The 16,885-nt window shown below is 42.6% G+C and overlaps 1 protein-coding gene across 1 annotated transcript in view; it reads right to left on the bottom strand.

Moving 5' to 3' along the window:
- Nucleotides 1-7,710: 7,710 nt before the first annotated feature.
- Nucleotides 7,711-16,885, bottom strand: part of matn4 (matrilin 4) — a 29,734-nt gene continuing 20,559 nt past the window's right edge. The window contains exons 9-17 of the mRNA XM_039612569.1: nucleotides 14,914-15,036; nucleotides 14,461-14,583; nucleotides 13,372-13,494; nucleotides 12,076-12,173; nucleotides 11,631-11,762; nucleotides 11,068-11,251; nucleotides 10,817-10,969; nucleotides 9,699-9,803; nucleotides 7,711-9,389 (exon numbers count right to left, since the gene is read on the bottom strand). Of these exons, the coding sequence (XP_039468503.1) occupies nucleotides 9,331-9,389; nucleotides 9,699-9,803; nucleotides 10,817-10,969; nucleotides 11,068-11,251; nucleotides 11,631-11,762; nucleotides 12,076-12,173; nucleotides 13,372-13,494; nucleotides 14,461-14,583; nucleotides 14,914-15,036 (1,100 nt within the window). The 3' untranslated portion in view covers nucleotides 7,711-9,330. The remainder of the gene's footprint in view (nucleotides 9,390-9,698; nucleotides 9,804-10,816; nucleotides 10,970-11,067; nucleotides 11,252-11,630; nucleotides 11,763-12,075; nucleotides 12,174-13,371; nucleotides 13,495-14,460; nucleotides 14,584-14,913; nucleotides 15,037-16,885) is intronic.

Raw genomic sequence — 16,885 nt, forward strand, 5'->3', positions numbered from 1 at the left:
GCCACTGCCCGTCCTCCAGGGCATGAAGCAGGTATGGAGGAGATCAAAACTCCAGACATCCAGAGGCCCCCAGAACACAAGAGACCAAGGAAGACCAACAGAGGGGCAGCCGCGCCACTATCCCAGAAAGAGCTGAGGAGAGTCCCAGATGAGGGGTCACTCAGCAGCCGCGGAGCAGAAGCCAGGGGGGGTTGCAGTGACGTGCCCGTGAGCTCCGCCGGCAGCCAGCTGTGCCTGAGTGACCGAGCCCCGGGCCGAGAGGCCGAGGGCACCCCGCCTCCGAAGTGGCCCGAGCGAGCCCCAGGCTCCAGGCCCTGATAAGCAGCCGCCAAGGAGTGAGCCGGTGTGTACCTGGGCGCCCACCCCCGGACACAGAGAACCACCAACGCACCGATGTCTGAGGGCGTCCGCCACCGGCAGGGGAAGTGGTGGGGGGAGATAGGCCTCCAAACCTTGGAGGGCCTGAGATGTCCCCAGAGAGGTGGCGTCTGATACCCAACCTGACATATAGACACAGACATACAGGCACACACAGATACAAACATCCATTCCCACCCTCATGCTCTCATAGGCAATTATTCCACACTCAACCAACGCGGAGACAGACATAAAGAGACGCTGTACACACAATCACTCTCCCCAAGCGTACTCTAAGCCCCGGGTCTAGGTACCCTTGCCCCTGGAGGGGGAAACTGCACCCAGACCCAGGTGGTGTTACCCTTTTCCCTGCGGTGGGGAGAAGCAGACCGCCCCGACTCCGCAGCAGCAGGGAGGCCCCACATTCCAGACCCCAGTCGGACGGCCAACTCCTCCTCCTAGCCCCCCCGCTCCAGCAGGCTGCAGAGAACGGGGTGTGTGAAGACCCAAACCTCCCTCCACCCGCTCATATGTAGTGTTGATGTATGTGTGTTCTAAGGTGCATTTAAAACCCAGGAGGGCATGGAGCTACCTGCCAGAGCAGCAGGTAGGCGCATAGCCCCTCCTGCTAGCCCTCAATGTCTACGTGTATTTAAAATTGAGAGGTGGGCAACGACGCCAGGGGTGAGGTGTACACCCTGATGGTAATTTGATTCTGTGTGTGGCGTGCCCACCCCAAGATCCTATATGTATGTGTAATGAGAGTGTGAGTAATGTGAATGTCTAAGTTGTGGGATAAAATTGAGGCAGAGGCAGCCAGAAGGGGACAGAGGGGGGATGCCTCCCCGCACCCTGGTGACACACCCCTACCCCAAGGCCCTGCATGTGGGTGACTGTGGTGGAGCGAGAAGAGGGAGGCAGCTGGAGATGGGAGGAAAGGAAGGGAGGGGCAGTGACCCCTCCTGGGGCCAGCTCCCCGCTGACCCCAGTAGGCACCCCATACTCTGCAACCCGCCAGGAAAGGGGGCCCAGGCCCATCCGGACCGGGGCCCAGTGCAGCAGCGCCGCCCAGCCCCACAGAGCCCGGGACAGTCCACCCGACCCCACCACAGAGAAAACTACACCCACCCCATCATCCACTCATCTTCCAGACTACACAAGACAATAGACGCCCAGGCTGAGAGCTTCCTCCACCTCTCCTGTATCTCCCCTCCTGCAGAGAGAGTTCCTGAAGAGAGGAAAGCTCATGCAAGATGTGACAACCTCCCCACCAGTTGAAGAGCCCCCAGGTGGCTCGATGCACCGGCGGCACCCTGCGCCAGGGCTGGGCCCCCATACACCCACCCGCCCACAACCCCGGCAACACACCAACCAGGACCCAAGCCCCTGAGGCCCGGCCAGGGCCCCAGCCCAGAGACGGAGTGCCCCCAGAACCTCACGCCCATCCCGTTCCCACCCAGGGGCAGCCAGGCTACCAGGTCAGTAACCCACGTCCGTCAGCACAGACCCTCCCTAGCCCCCGCTGCACGCAGCCACGAGGAAACCGTCACCCAAGAGCCAACAGAGCCCTTAATTGGCCATGACCGCTACCCCGGGTTGAGCCCCCCAAGGAAGATGCTCCTGGGGAACCCCCCGATGCCCTAAGCCTGTCCCTACCCCCACACCTATCACAACAGTGAAGGTGGGACCAAACTAAGACCCCCCCACCCCCACTAGGTGATGGAGCTGATCAAAGGAGCCCAGAGCAATTGATCTGATGTGGTGGCAGAGGCTGTATCAAGACTAATGTAATCTAATAGATAATTTCTATATTGGTTAGAATTAAGATTATTTTATTTTTCCAGTTCATGAGGACTGTTTTCTTGGCTATGCATAGTGCAGTGAAAACCATATGGGCTATATTCTTTTCCGTAGTGACATTATCTAAGCTGCCCAACAAACACACTAAAGGGAAGTTGGAATGTTACATTTCAGACACTTTGATAAGTCTTCACATATCTCGCGCCAAAACTTCTGAACTGGTGGACAGAACCAAAGAGCGTGGATATAATTGTCCGGTGAACTGGTTTGGCAGTGTGAGCAGTTGTTGGTAGACGTAAAGCCCATCTTGAACATCCGATGACCTGTATAGTGCACTCTATGTAGTATTTTGTATTGAATTAATTGAAGACTGGGATTTCTAATTAGATGAAAGGTTTTTGAGCAAATCTGAGACCAGAAGTTTTGGTCTAAGTTAACTGATAAATCCGCTTCCCATTTTGCAATAGGAAGTGATATTGATTCATCTATTTTAGAAAGCATTCTGTATATTTTGGACAGTAATTTGGGGGTTTTAAGAGTCAGAAATTGAACCACACTTGGTGGTGTTTGTAGTTCAACTTGACCCGGTTTAAATCTCTTTTTTACTATGGATTTAATTTGCTGATATTCTAAAAATCTTTTCTTGCTGATCCCGTATTGTGTAACTAGTCTGTCAAATGAAATAAATTCTGTTCCTTCTAGTATATGTTCTAAATATTTGATTCCTCTACCACTCCAATCTGAAAAGTTTATCATATTATTGTTTTGTAATATGTCAGGGTTGTTCCAGATAGGTGTACGTTTGCATGGGATTAATGAAGACTCTGTCAACTTCAGAAACTCCCACCATGCTGTCAGAGAGGAGCTGATGTTGATGCTTTTGAAGCATTCATGTCGTTGGATGTTTGAGCTAATAAATGGTAGATTTGAAATCTCTAGATTATTGCAAAGTGCTTGTTCTACATCTAGCCAAGGTTCATCTAAGAGGGTATGTTTTTGCCATCCTGAGATAAACTGAAGCCTGTTGGCTAAGAAGTAGTGCTGAAAGTTAGGTAGTTCTAATCCTCCTTTATCCTTGGTCTTTTGTAGTGTTTTTAAGCTGATACGTGGGGCTTATTTTTCCAAAGGAATTTGGACATATATGAATCTAGAGATCTGAACCAATCTTGCGGCGGTTTAGTTGGGATCATTGAGAATAAATAATTTATTTTTGGTAATACCATCATTTTTATAGCGGCAACCCTTCCCATGAGTGATATGGGTAGACATTTCCACCTAGCCAGATCACCTTCTACTTTTCTTTAAAAGTGGGATATGGTTTAATTTAGTTAGATCTGCAAGCTTGGGAGAAACATTAATACCTAAATATTTTATATTTCCCGATTGCAGTGGAGTAGAAGAGGAATTATGGAAGGAGCAATTAATCGGAAGGACTGTAGATTTTGACCAGTTAATTGAGTAATCTGATTTTAATAAATAAAAAAATTTAATTTAGTGAGTGTCTGTCTTGTAAATCAATTCTTACAAAACATTAATTTTTATAATTTATGACTTTGACCTTCAAAATTCAGCTCCAGCTCCATTTCTTTAACCTTGAATGGCATATTTCATTCAGGAACTTTTTCTTTTTCTCAGTTTTCCAGTTTAGAAACAACCATTTTGACTCTTCTGAAACAGCCAACCCTACTTCTTACAATATTGCTTGAGTAAACTTCCTGTAAGTATGGCTTTGTTCTGCCTTCCACAGCGATGACTTTTGGGACATCCTGACATTTTCAGTGATCCTCTGTGTACTGAGGAAGCAAGTCACACTGCAAGCTCCAGAATGAGCAACAATCTCATCGGCCCTCATTAGGCCCTGACGTTAAAGGTCACACACACACTGGGAAAGCTTGTAATGTGGCACCCAGCATGCAGTTCACATACACAGCATCAAAGGGATTTATTAGATATGTCTTCTGAGGGAGTTTTTCATCATTGCCATTAAACAACTCTGCAATTACTTTGGAACTAGAGTATGCTGTACCATCTGTGATATTTGAGACAATGATATGATTTACTTTAAACGGCTATTCTGGTTAATTATAAACCAGTAAGAGCATACCCAGTGGAAAACATGAGATTGTTTTGAAAAAAAAAGATAAATAAATAAATCTGTGGACAGCTCACAATCCACTGAGGGAAAAGCCTCACTGCTCATATGTTTAATGAGCTTTTATTGTGAAACCAGCTGCTACAAAGTTTAGAGGACTTCAAAACTTTTCAACTTGAAGCCTCACATCATCATCATCATCACATTCAAGGAAAGATTTGTCTTTAAAACATTAACAGCATTTTCATTTCTCTGCTTCCATCAAATAAATGCACATTTCCACATTCTGCACCTCAGCTGAACAAATTAGAAATGATCACTAATACTTACTAATAGAATTATTTTTAGAAACACTTTATATATCTCCAGGTTTTGGGCTGCTGTCCAAATAAAAGAAAAAGAAGAAGTTGCACCAGAAGTTGAAAATGCAGCAATGATAAAGTACTTGTTTGTTACTGTTATTTTCCAAGTTTTATCATTTCACAACTTTACCTGGTGATGATTTGCTTGGGACAGATTTTGTTTAAAACAAACATGTTTTTCATTGCAGTCTATAGAGAAAATGTGCCGAAGGTCACTGTCAGTAATGATGCTCTGTGATTGAAAGCAATTACTGATCCCTGTGGAGCTGCTCTTTAAACACAGCTGATGGACGCCCATGAGGACCTGGCTGTGTTCCTCTGTGTTTTACTCCCTTCGTGCAACTTAAAAAAAAACCAAAACAAAAAAACTTTTGCCAAGAGTTTCCACGGGCCTACCACAAACATGAAACCTTTATTTTTGGAGACAGGAGGGCATTAGGATGACATTTTCACTCTCAGAAAATATCAAATTTTCTGTATATGATTTACTTTTCAACAAAAGCCTTGTTATTCTAAAAGCTCCTTAATGGAAGTATGTGTAAACTGTGCTAAAATAATAAAAATGGGCATCCAACCTGAATAAAAACAATGTGAACACAAAACAGAAGAAAGACGTGAAAAAACGACTTTGTTTTGATCTTTTATGGTTTTTATCCTTCTCATAGAACAACACTATCTGATGCACTTGTGGTCAGTCCCCTCTGTTATTTTAAAAGTGGAGTCTCCACTAACCAGCGAACCACCCTTCCTGCTTTCCCTCCAGCTGAGTTGTTCTTCAGATCCTTGATATCAGAATCAGAATCGTGTTTATTGGCCAAGTATATGTGCAGACAAATACAAGGAATTTGGTTCCGGTAGATCGTGGCTCTCGAGCACAGCAATGTAAATCACACACAGACACACACAGACACACACACACACACACACGTATCTATATATACGTTACACATGCATACACATACATACACATAGCTGTGTAAACCAACTATAAATAACTAATCTAAACGTATATACATAAAACACAGAAATGAAATGAGGTGGAATGAATACTACAGAATGTACATATGGTGCAGTTGCAGTCTGGCAGTGGGAGCAGTGTGACAGGTCAACTGTTTAGAAGGGAGATGGTGAGGGGAAAGAAACTGTTCCTGTGTCGGGTGGTCCTGGTCTGCAGGCTTCTGTACCGTCATCATCCGGCTGTCTCACTAAAAAGTAGTTCTTCCTGCAGCCAGAGTGCAGCAGCTGCTAATGTTAGTCCACCATCTGCTGTGGTGTCACTTCATATAAAATTACACTAAATTGGAAAAGTTCCCCAATCTTTCCCCTTTCTAAGTGTCCTCAATGCCTAGACAAAAATGTACCGTAATACCTGTTAACACCTCCTGAGGTTTATATTTTCTTGAAGTTCGTAGGGGTCGGTCTAAATTTTACACTCAGTTTCAAACTCACTAACAAAGTTTCAATTAGCTGCAACAGTTTGTGATGTAGAGGAACACCAACAAGCATCAGTACTCTGGATGTTTGATTATCTGATAATTTACTGGAGAAAATTTCAAAAAGTGCATTATGGATAACCTTTTATGTGATGTATCACCATGTGGAATAACTGGTATAATTATGGGTTATAGGTGAGTCTGGCTATATCTAGCCGGTACCTCTCAACCCCACGCACTAACTCAGCCTCCTTCCCCACCAGAGAGGTGACACTCCATGTCTCAGTTGCTAGGTTCAGTAGCCAGAGATCGGTCCGCTAGGGTCTCTACCCCAAAATATTTTCCAAAATCCAGCTGGGTGTGTCAGACCTGCAGCCTGCACAGCCAGCCCAGTTGCTGGGCCAGATGATTGCTGAGCTTGCTGGAGGTGCAGGCGACCGGGACACCTGCAGTGGAAGTGCCTGATGTTGGAGGTCAGGCAGGTGTTCCCATTGGGGCTCCAGCGCCCTTCACAAGTCGAAGAGGGAGTTACAGCATGCTGGTAAGGTGCCAAGGGGGTGGTGGCCTGTCTTTGGTGGACTGTGGTGGTTGAACGCAGACCCATGTCCATCAGACACTGGTTCAGCCGGGAGCATTGTTGGAGCCAGATTGGGTGGAGGTTAGGTGTGTGCATGGTGACATTCACAAATATCCCATCATGCCACTCTCAATTAAATCTGAGGACAAAACACACAGAATAAAGACTGCAGCTGTGCCTGACCCATCCCTTAATTCTGAGGCCAGATGTGTGGGGATGCATTCACGACGATAAATTAACAATAGGGGAACTAGCGGGGCAATACTGAGACAACCCGTAATACACTAATGGTGTTACAGGTGGAGGCCTGGAGGACATTTTTCCTCCTCATGTTTTCTGACTGTTTCTTCACTAGTTTTGCATTTAGCCAGGGTCAGGGTCAGTGCTGGTAGCATGAGGCGATGTCTGGACCCCTCAGAGGTTGCTTAGTTGGTCCACCTCCTCCAGGATGACACATCAATATGTGCCATTACCAGAGGTTTGTTGTGATTCTCATTCAGTGCATGCTCTGATGTACAAACACGAGGGGGTTCATACAATCTACCAAGTCCCTATAATTCTTTTGAACAGCATATTAAAGGCCGGGATCACTGATGGTCTAAAGATTCGTGGATGTTGTTTCCAGTTTGCTGTTTCAGTGCTTGGGGCACGTATCTTTTACTCACTTTTACTCATGAATCTTAGAGGGGAACACGTCAGTGGTGAAACAAAAATCTGTGTGGAAGACTGCAATCCAAATGAACAGCTGTTTCTCACATATTTAATTCTTTTCACTTGCTGAAACTGCAGCACAGATTTCTTCTTTTCTCTTTGTTCTGTTAAAGAACCAACAACACAGTAAACCTATTTGTCTGATAACTGCCTCACAAATGCTCCAGTAAGCACCAACACCACCAACACAGTTTAGAGGTGTCGTTTAATTGCAGTGGTTTGATCCACCAGCTGGGCATTTCAACGTGACAGCATCTAAATCATCACAGGTTTGCTGCGCTCACTGTGCTCACTGCACAGATGTACATAAGAAATAAAATGAGAGCATAAAACTTTTGCAGGATGTTTACAGAGTTCATCGACACACCATCAAATAAATGAAAGTTCACTCCTTTATTGTCGTCTGTGCTGTAATACAGAGATTCTTTAGAAAAATACAAAAAATGTAAACCTGTTATAAAATATACAAAAAATACAAGGATTCAAATACAAAGGGGTATAAATTTGTGGCAGTATTTTATATACTATAGGACACAGACATTCAACACAATCTTCAGGTGGTTCATTTACAGAGTGATTTTATGACTGTTATTTAAATGGAATCACATATTCCTGCACTGCGCTCACATTTGCTCTAATCGACCACAGACCACAGCCTCGCTGAATAGTGATACTTCAAACATCTTAAATTCCCTTTTTTAAAAACTACAACCCAGTTTTCTCTTCACCACTTTTAACCACCGCAAAAGCATTTAGGCCTAAGATAAAAAGCTACCGTCTACATGCAAGCACGTAATGACTTTACTGAAAATGACCCAAAGGGTTTTAATATTCAGAGTGGTAATAGCACTTCATTACTTTTTTGTCATTCTGCAGCTGATTAAAATAAAACAAACTGTAATAAACACGTCATATTTAACAAAACGTACATAAGAGATCAAAGCATAAATAAAGCTATAAGAACAGGCGAATGATGATTGGCGATGAATGAACACTGTGTGTGAGAAACTAATCGATTTTCACTGAATCATGTTTTGTGCTTATATTTACTACATACAGTACACTGATTACAACTAGTTCACAACATGCCTGGAACCACCTGTGTGCAGATGTTGTGCAGCGTGTTCTCCATCGCTGGACTGAGCGACGGGTGGACGCTGTACGCTCACAGAGGAGTGACTAGGCAATCACAAAGTAGGCGGGCCCTAAATCGAGTCATGTTTTATCCTGTTTTTTGACCATAAACTCATCATGTAAAGGTTAACTGAGGTCATAGATCAAGTGAGGTGTAGATTTAAGGCAATTCTCTATTAGCTTCACTTTTCAGACGTCCATTTTTAATACAAACTATAGTAAACAAAAATATCCCCAAAAAGAAAATGGCAGAGGTAACAGACGTCCTGGGGAACCTGAATCATCAAATCCATGTGTTTTATGACTGTTTGTCTTATAAGAGCACATTTACTTGGTAAAATGGAGACACTTTTTGTTTTGTCTGTGCCGGGCTGTCTGAGTTGGAGGATTGCTGGGATGTGCCGAACTCTTCTCGAAGCTTGATTTATTGTCCTGCGTTCAATCTCCCCAGAGATCTTTTGTTGGACTTGAAGCTTATAAATATTGAACAACAGTCCACAGAAATGCAGGACGGGAGATTTCAGAACTGATTAGAGTCTGAACCTGAATTTGTCACAGCAAATCTAAAAACCAGCGTGCTTACTTTGGCTGAATACTAGCTATTGCATTTTAAGCAAGTTCAATATTATTACAACCTATTAAATTTTGTTCCAAGGATACTTTATTCTTCTGAATCAAAATACTGCCATTACACAGCATTTTACTATCAAACAGACCTAACACTGTTAGCCTGTTCTCAGGCTTTGTGCTAGGACGCGAGGCTACGCTGTAGCTATGGGGTAGATTTACCGCAGTTCTATAAATCAAGCTTTAGTTTGTTCTTCTTCCTCTTTGTCCCATTGTGCTCACTCAGAAGTCGACAGATCACTTCCTGGAGAAAAGCTGGTTCTCCAGCTGTTCCAGACGGGCGGTCATCCCGGCCAGTGGACACGTAATTAAGGAATCATATGTACTTAACATGCACACATACACACTCATTGTATGCTGTATATAGCAGAAGAAGAAAAAGCTGGCACGGAGAGCGCAGAGGGGGTTGGGGTCACCTGCATGCTGAGCACCCCAAAAACTTTCAGCTTCTAAGCCAGTGAGCGAAGTCGCAGGACAACAAACAACAGATATTATGTTGTAAAAAACCTGAGCAATAGCAAAAGACTTAATATCCAAAACCACTTTTTGAAGTCTTTACCTGAAGGTAAAGAATTACCTGATATTATGTGATTTTTAAAGGATATGTTTCTGTGTGAGCTGCTCCAGGCTGTTCATAGTGGCCTGCTGGAACTCCACCAGACTTTCACACGCACAGGGGTCCTTCACCTCAATCTCACCCTGACTCTCCTCTGCAGAGGGAAAAATATATGAATATATATAATATTCTTTATCGCCCTATGACAGCTGGGATAGGCTCCAGCGCCCCCCGCGACCCGGGAAAGGATAAGCGGAAGCGAATGGATGGATGGATGGATTCTTTATCGGTGTATACATTGTGACACTTTCAGTTATCTTGAAGATGCAGACATTGCTCATAAGATGCGATGAATTGCTGTAGTTTAATTTCTTTAATTATCTCTGTTTAGCTTTAATGTCCCCTTAAAGCTCCTAACAGGTAAACCAGTAAACTACTGTTATTATTTTTTAACCTGAGGATTTAATGTTCGGTGCATTATTATTACACTACGGAAAAATGTTTTGTAACTGCTTTTGTTTTATTGCCTTTTCTGCAACTGTCATGTTGTATTTCTGTCAGTAGAGGGCGACAAAGAAAAGACCTCTGCTGAAGCTTTGCTCTTGACCAAAATCTTTTGTTTCTAAAACGATGAATGTTATCAATTTCAGCTGTTTATGGTACAATTTTTAAGTGTATAAAAGGTTACAATGTGCTTTAGCTGTGGAATCAACCAATGACCTTCACCATTATATAAGCTGCATGAACAGAGGGATGCAGCAGAGAAGATTTTTAAAACATAGCAGTAAAAAAAGAGCACCGATTTTTATATTATTATCCTCTTGGGAGGATGTTCTCTTACTTTCAGGATGCTTTTTTTTTACTTTTTAAAAACAATTTAATTTAAATATTAAAAAAATATATAAAAAGAGCTAAAAGAGAATTAAAAACAGAGCGCTCTCCCAAGGCCAGGATTTAATGAGTGCTTTGTTTGCACATTCTTCATCTCTTTAATAAGTTTCATCAAGTTCACATTGGTAGTTTTTTAATATTACCACCTTAACTTTTTATAAAAAAAGGTGATAAAGCATTTTCACTTCCTGTGGCAGAAAGCAAGCCTTAGAATATAAACCAATAATATGCTGTCAGATTAACTGGTCTGTTTACTGGTCTAGTAGAGCATGTTACCTGGGCAGACATTGAGTTTGAGGTTCTCAGCAATGGTGCTGATGGCGGTGAAGTCAGTGGTGTAATAGAAATGTTTCTCCACAGGCTCAGACGCGATCTCACGGAGCTCATCTTCCACCGCTTTCCCAACACCCACCGCGTACATGGTGATGCCTGCGTACATGCACAGGTGCAGGGTCACATGATAACTGCTGCACTGCTTGATTCAGACACTGAGCTACAGATGCTGTTATTATCATCCTGGGTCTTACCGACTTCTTTGGCCTTCTTGGCGTACTCGGTGATGTCATCCTGGGAGCGTCCATCTGTGAAAACCAACCCGATTCGTGGAATGTTGCGGCTCAGAGGACGAGCGCCTTCTGCCTCAGAGAAGCTGTTTTCCAGCATGTGCTTCAGGGCCAGGCCGGTCATCGTGCCCTTCTCCATGTATTCAACCTGAACATGGACAGTAACAACATTTAGAGCCGTGTAGCTGAGCAGGGCCCAAAACTGTTTTATTTTTTATTCAGGATTTCATTACCTGCAGGTTCACTGCTGAGGATCTGTATGTATATATAAAATATGCCTGTACATGAATCTTTATGTTGACTTAAGCCTCACACAAGTATCACAATCTCACAATACTGTGTCACAGATAACTTCTCTCATTCACTTTACTGCTGGTCTTCTTCTGCAGGAAGCAAGAACTGCCCCCTGCTGGCCATTAGCAAGAATGCAGGTTTAAGTTACTGCCACTGCTTGATGCTTCAGACTGTCTGTCATTGATACAACAAACAAACAAACAAATAAGAAAACAAACAAACAGAAGCACTACCTTCATGACTGCAGCTTTGATCTCATCAGCTGTGTGGTACATGTTGAGGGGAAACTCTGTCCTGACCCGGCTCGAGTACTGAACCAGACCGACTCTGGTACCGTGAACAGACACGTCCAGAGAGTCGACGACCTGCAGGGACCCGGGTGAGGTGATGAATATTCAGCATTTTATTATTTTAAGATTATTTTATAGTTTTTAAGATATCAGACAAAGATGTCAAGAATTATCACTACCTAAAATTACATTTGTAAAATATCTTTTTGCTGAATGTCCAGGAAATGTTGTTTTAGTTGTTTATTATTTCTAGAGCCAAAACAAGATTGCTTCCTCCTGCAGTAATTCATATTTGATGGGTTTTTATATTCATGTGCAGGTATGGAAATATGAAAGAATACTACAACTTGGCAGTAAAATGCTCAGTGTGTTAGAAAATACTTCCAACCTGGTTAACAAACTTTTTGACAAGCTCGAAGTTTTGAGGGCGGACACTCTTGGAGCCATCGATCAGAAGCACCAGGTCGATGTTTGCAGACTTGCAGGCTGAAGAAGAGCGAGAAAGACGAAGGAAGGGAGGCTTAATTATTTGATTTATTATATAAAGAAATTAAGACAGTAAATACTAAATAAATACTGCAACACAAATACCACAGTAAAAAAAAAGTAACCTATAGGCCCACATGAGTCACTGCATGATTATTCAGAGTTTACAGGTAACTTTCCAAAAGTGGAGTTACTTGGTTTGATGTGTGGAGGTAAAGTTATGGAGTTGGACATATTTGTATATATGTTGTTTATGTCAGTAAGGAAGTTGGATGAATACAAACTGATGGAGGGATTAAATAAGAGTGAACTTCTTCCCACTCAGAATAGCTGAAGCGATACTGAAGTGTATCTTTGCTTTGTTTTGGGTATTATTTTATTTTTTCTTTTCTTTTCCTAAATGAACTTTTGTACTGTTTACATCATCACAATAAAATGAACAAAACAAACCAAAACAAACAAACCAAAACAAAACAGGGTAATAAAGCTCAGTTTCACTGAGAGCCACATACATGGCAGAGTTATTATTAATATTATTATTAATATTATTGTTGTTGTCGTCATAGTGACAAAGGATTGCTTTCAGATGTCCGCAGCAGTTGGAAAGCGGGGTTGGAGCGTAGCTCTTGAAGCGATGATAAATGAGACTCTCTCTCTGCCCCAGAATGTGATGTGAAGCTTACTGGCAGGCACGCTGGTATTCGCTCGCCCTCCCAGGAGGAATAAAACAATCCAAAGATCTTCGTCTTTGTCCAGCTCGTTTCATCCAGACATCACTGAGCTGCTTTTAACATCAGTTTGAGATCATTGTACATCTTTATTTCCTTTCCTGAGACGTAACCTCTGCTCTGGGTCTGAATGTTTTTTCCTTTCGGTGAGAGTCACCTGATCAACGTCCAGCTGCCACTGAAAAGCCCTGAATCTGAATCCTCCTCTGTAATAGATTTCTTATGCTTTGGCTTAAAATATAGTGAAGCTCAGCAGTGCAGGTTAATAGTTTATCTTTGAGCTTTGTTGTCTTAGACTGATTTAATAAAAATCCTACATTTTTTCAGCGGTGAACTGCTGGTTCACACAGGAGCCACAGCATCTTAATCCTGAAGCAGCTCTCTCTGCACAGAGTGCTGAGTTTCTTTAAACTAACTCGGGGCTGCTGAAACAGGTCAGACGATTTGCATTTGCACAGATGATGACTTACTGCCGCAGCTCTTGCCGTCGTCCTGTAGTAGCTGTCCCTCGGGGCAGATGCAGTGATAAGAGCCTGGCGTGCTCACACACTGGTACTCACAGCCGTGCTCCACTGTGTTACACATGTTCATGTCTGACAACACACAGACAGAAAGCACATATTACACCATAGCAGAGGGAGACACATGCCAGCCAGACCTCAATAAACCTGTTCACCTGCAAGTAATGCACAACAACTAAAGGTTTAGTGAACAGGTGTGGAAGAGTTGGACCTCCACAAAACCTCGGGGAGGTCAACACTTATTCTTGCTGCTGTTCTAGTCAAGATTATGGTGAAAACCACCTCCAAAAAAACCATTGTTTAATAACAGCATCATTATTTAGCAACATCATAGATTTACTGAATTTTTAAAAATGTGTCTTATTGAACCCCCAATAAGATGGCCGGGCAGAGAAAGACTCATTAATCCTTCCACAAGTTCAGCTACACAAACCTTTTGAAGAACTGATGCTGTTCATCGAAAGGCTCCAGCAGAGCTGTGTGAGTTTGGGTTTTAGAGGAGCTCTAATGGGCACCAACGTAAAAGGAACAAATGCACAACATTTATAAAATAAACAAAAGCTGAGCTATAAGAATAAAAAAAGTTTTTTCACAACCATTTTGTTTTCTGAAATAAAAAATGTGATTAATCTAGCAGCCTTCACACATGGTGTCAACCTGGGAATCGACACCATGGCCGTTAAGAAGCGGAGCTCCAACAGCCCGTTTCTGCCTATTTCACTTATCTAGAGGATGATATTACAAAAAAATCTCTCTACAAACTAAATGAACATGCCAGTCCTCATTAAAGTGTGCTCATAACTTTTCTTGGATAATAAGTAATTCCATAAGAAATGTATCTAGAATTTACATCCATCCTTCAATGAAGACCTGAACTCATCGCGGTTTCCACAGCACCTTTGGGAGGCCTGACGGAGTGAATCAACAGCTCAGTGACATCTTTTAGTGACCACTCCCTGCTTTTTTTCAAAATGATAGTGGTTGGAAGCAAACAGCAAAACAAATTTAACGCAGGGTTTTCATGTGAGATTCACTGACTTGTGCAGGTCTTCTTGTCCTTGTTGAGTTTGAATCCTTTGTTACAGTCACAGCTGAAGACGCCCGGAGCGCTGACACAGATCTGCTCACAGTCGTGCTTTCCCTCAGCACACAGGTCAATGGCTGAGTAACACACACACACACACACACACACACACACACACGCGTTATTCTCACTTTATAACGTTATAGTGAGTGAATGTGACTCTACGTGTCTATGATGAAATGTGTTAAATAAAAGTGATGTTTCCAAACTGTTCAGTCAGCTTAACAAACAAGAGACCCAGATGGAGTCAATTTTCAGTCCTTGCTCTAAAGGAGCCGGAAACAACAACTATTTCATATTAATAACTCATAGACCGAACAGGAGAAAGAGCAGTCTTTTCTCTGACTTGAGTGTGTTTCTGCAGGTGTGTGTACACCTGTGTGTATTTGCAGGAGGGCTTGACTAACGTGTGCAGGTCTTCTCGTCCTCATTGAGCGTGTATCCTTTGTTGCAGTCGCAGGTGTAGACGCCCGGCGCGCTGATGCAGATCTGTGCACAGTCGTGCTTCCCCTCAGCGCACAGGTCAATGGCTGAACAACACATCGAGTTAAAGTGTGTAATTGTGATTAAGATGTTTTTTTCTACACATTTCTCAGTGTCTGAGCCAAACAAATATACTTCTTACATCTGCTTTGGATTTTGCTCTCAGAGTTTTCCAGTAAGTGCTCAGATAGATGGACTAAATGCCAGATATTAATTTCTGGAAATGGCAGACATCATGCAATAACCCCAAACTCTGAGATGACAGGATTTATTCAAATATAAGCACGCTATCCTGTTTTATTCATCTGGACTCCTTTAAATGATAAGTTTGAATCTTTGAATCAAAATTATAATTCACTGTGAGTCACACTTATCTTATAAACTGTGTATTCAAAGGCGACTGCAAATTATTTAAAAATGTCTCCTTTCTGCTGTGAACTACAGTTACACTGTGTCTTACTCATGCTGTGAAGATGTGTACAGCTTCAGGAGAACAGGAAGTCTTTGCTCCCACAAAGGTTGTAAATGGTCTTAATTTTAAAGGTTCCTGATGAAGAGGTGCTCTGCTGCAGCTGCTCTGCTGCAGCTGTTGTTGGGTAATTGTTGCTACATGAGTCTGACACCTTACATGAGGTCCTCAGTAAACGCTTCCTGCCTTTTTTCTACCACAACACAATGTGCTCGTGCTCAACTGAGTTTTTTAAACATGCTATAAGTAACAAATAAACTCAGTTTCTGAGGTCCTGGTGTCTGATGTAGAGCTGCTTTTAAGCTAAGCATTGCTAACAAACATAAGACTGGTCCCAAAGCCAAAAGGCTGACAACAGAAAACTCAACACTTTGAGGCTGAAAGTCAGAACGACTAATGTCAGGAAATTCACAGAAGCAGGCCACAGATGTAGAAGTTGGCGTTATTTAAATGGGAAGAAAATGAGGACTCCATCAGCCAGTCATTGGTAATTTTGTAGCCCTCTCATAACCTCTGATGTCAGTCCTTCCAAAGTTGGGCCCAAGGTCCACTAGATTTATTTTATGTTAAAGAGCATGGAAATGCATCAAAAGTAGAAGCTGACAGCACCTCAGTGATGGATTCATTCTGCAGACCGATCGGGACTCTGTCTATTTTGTGTAACAACTTCCTGAGATCCTACAAGCAAACTCATTTTCTTCTTTAAAACTTTAAATGACATTTTCTCTTTGCTGTTTCATCCTTAAAGTCAGAATAACTTCAAAGCAGTTTATTCATTTTTATGTTGTTTGTAACTTTGTTCAGAAAAGGTGCCTCAGCTGTAAAGACACATGACATGCTTCCTGATGCACTGGGCGCAGCATGTATTGTAGTAAATGTTAAATAGTTCTAGTCTTTAAAATTAGTCATGTGTAAATAATATTCACCAGTAGTCGCTGTGAAGCAAGCACTCATTTCAGGCATCAGACGACTCTGAACACGTCAGGTTTCAGACAGCTTTTTTTCTACTTTTGGATCTATGATGTCACAGAGGGGATATACCTAATACAAAGCTCTGGATGTGAAACTCTTGGGAGCGAACACAGCTTGTTTCAGACAGAATTTGAACTGAAGGCCTGCATGGAGTTTCAGTATAAGATGGATTATTTTGAATCATGCAAAGCCTCAAAGATGGAGGTGGAAATAAGCAGAATAGGGCTTCTTTAATAATCACATGCTACCCCACTGGTCATGCTAGGAATCGAATGCTCTGCTTTCTGCCACATTGCTGTTGTAGCAGAAGTGTCCTAAGAACACCAAACATTGGTATTTTAGGCCTTTGCATGCTCTCTACTGTACCTGTGCTAATTTTTCCATGCTGAAACACTCCTTGAATTATTCCCGTATCTTGAGGAATTCTATAAAGTTTGAGTGGGGACTGAAAAAAA

Source organism: Oreochromis aureus, linkage group 5 (assembly GCF_013358895.1).
Source record: "Oreochromis aureus strain Israel breed Guangdong linkage group 5, ZZ_aureus, whole genome shotgun sequence".
Classification (NCBI taxonomy): domain Eukaryota; kingdom Metazoa; phylum Chordata; class Actinopteri; order Cichliformes; family Cichlidae; genus Oreochromis; species Oreochromis aureus.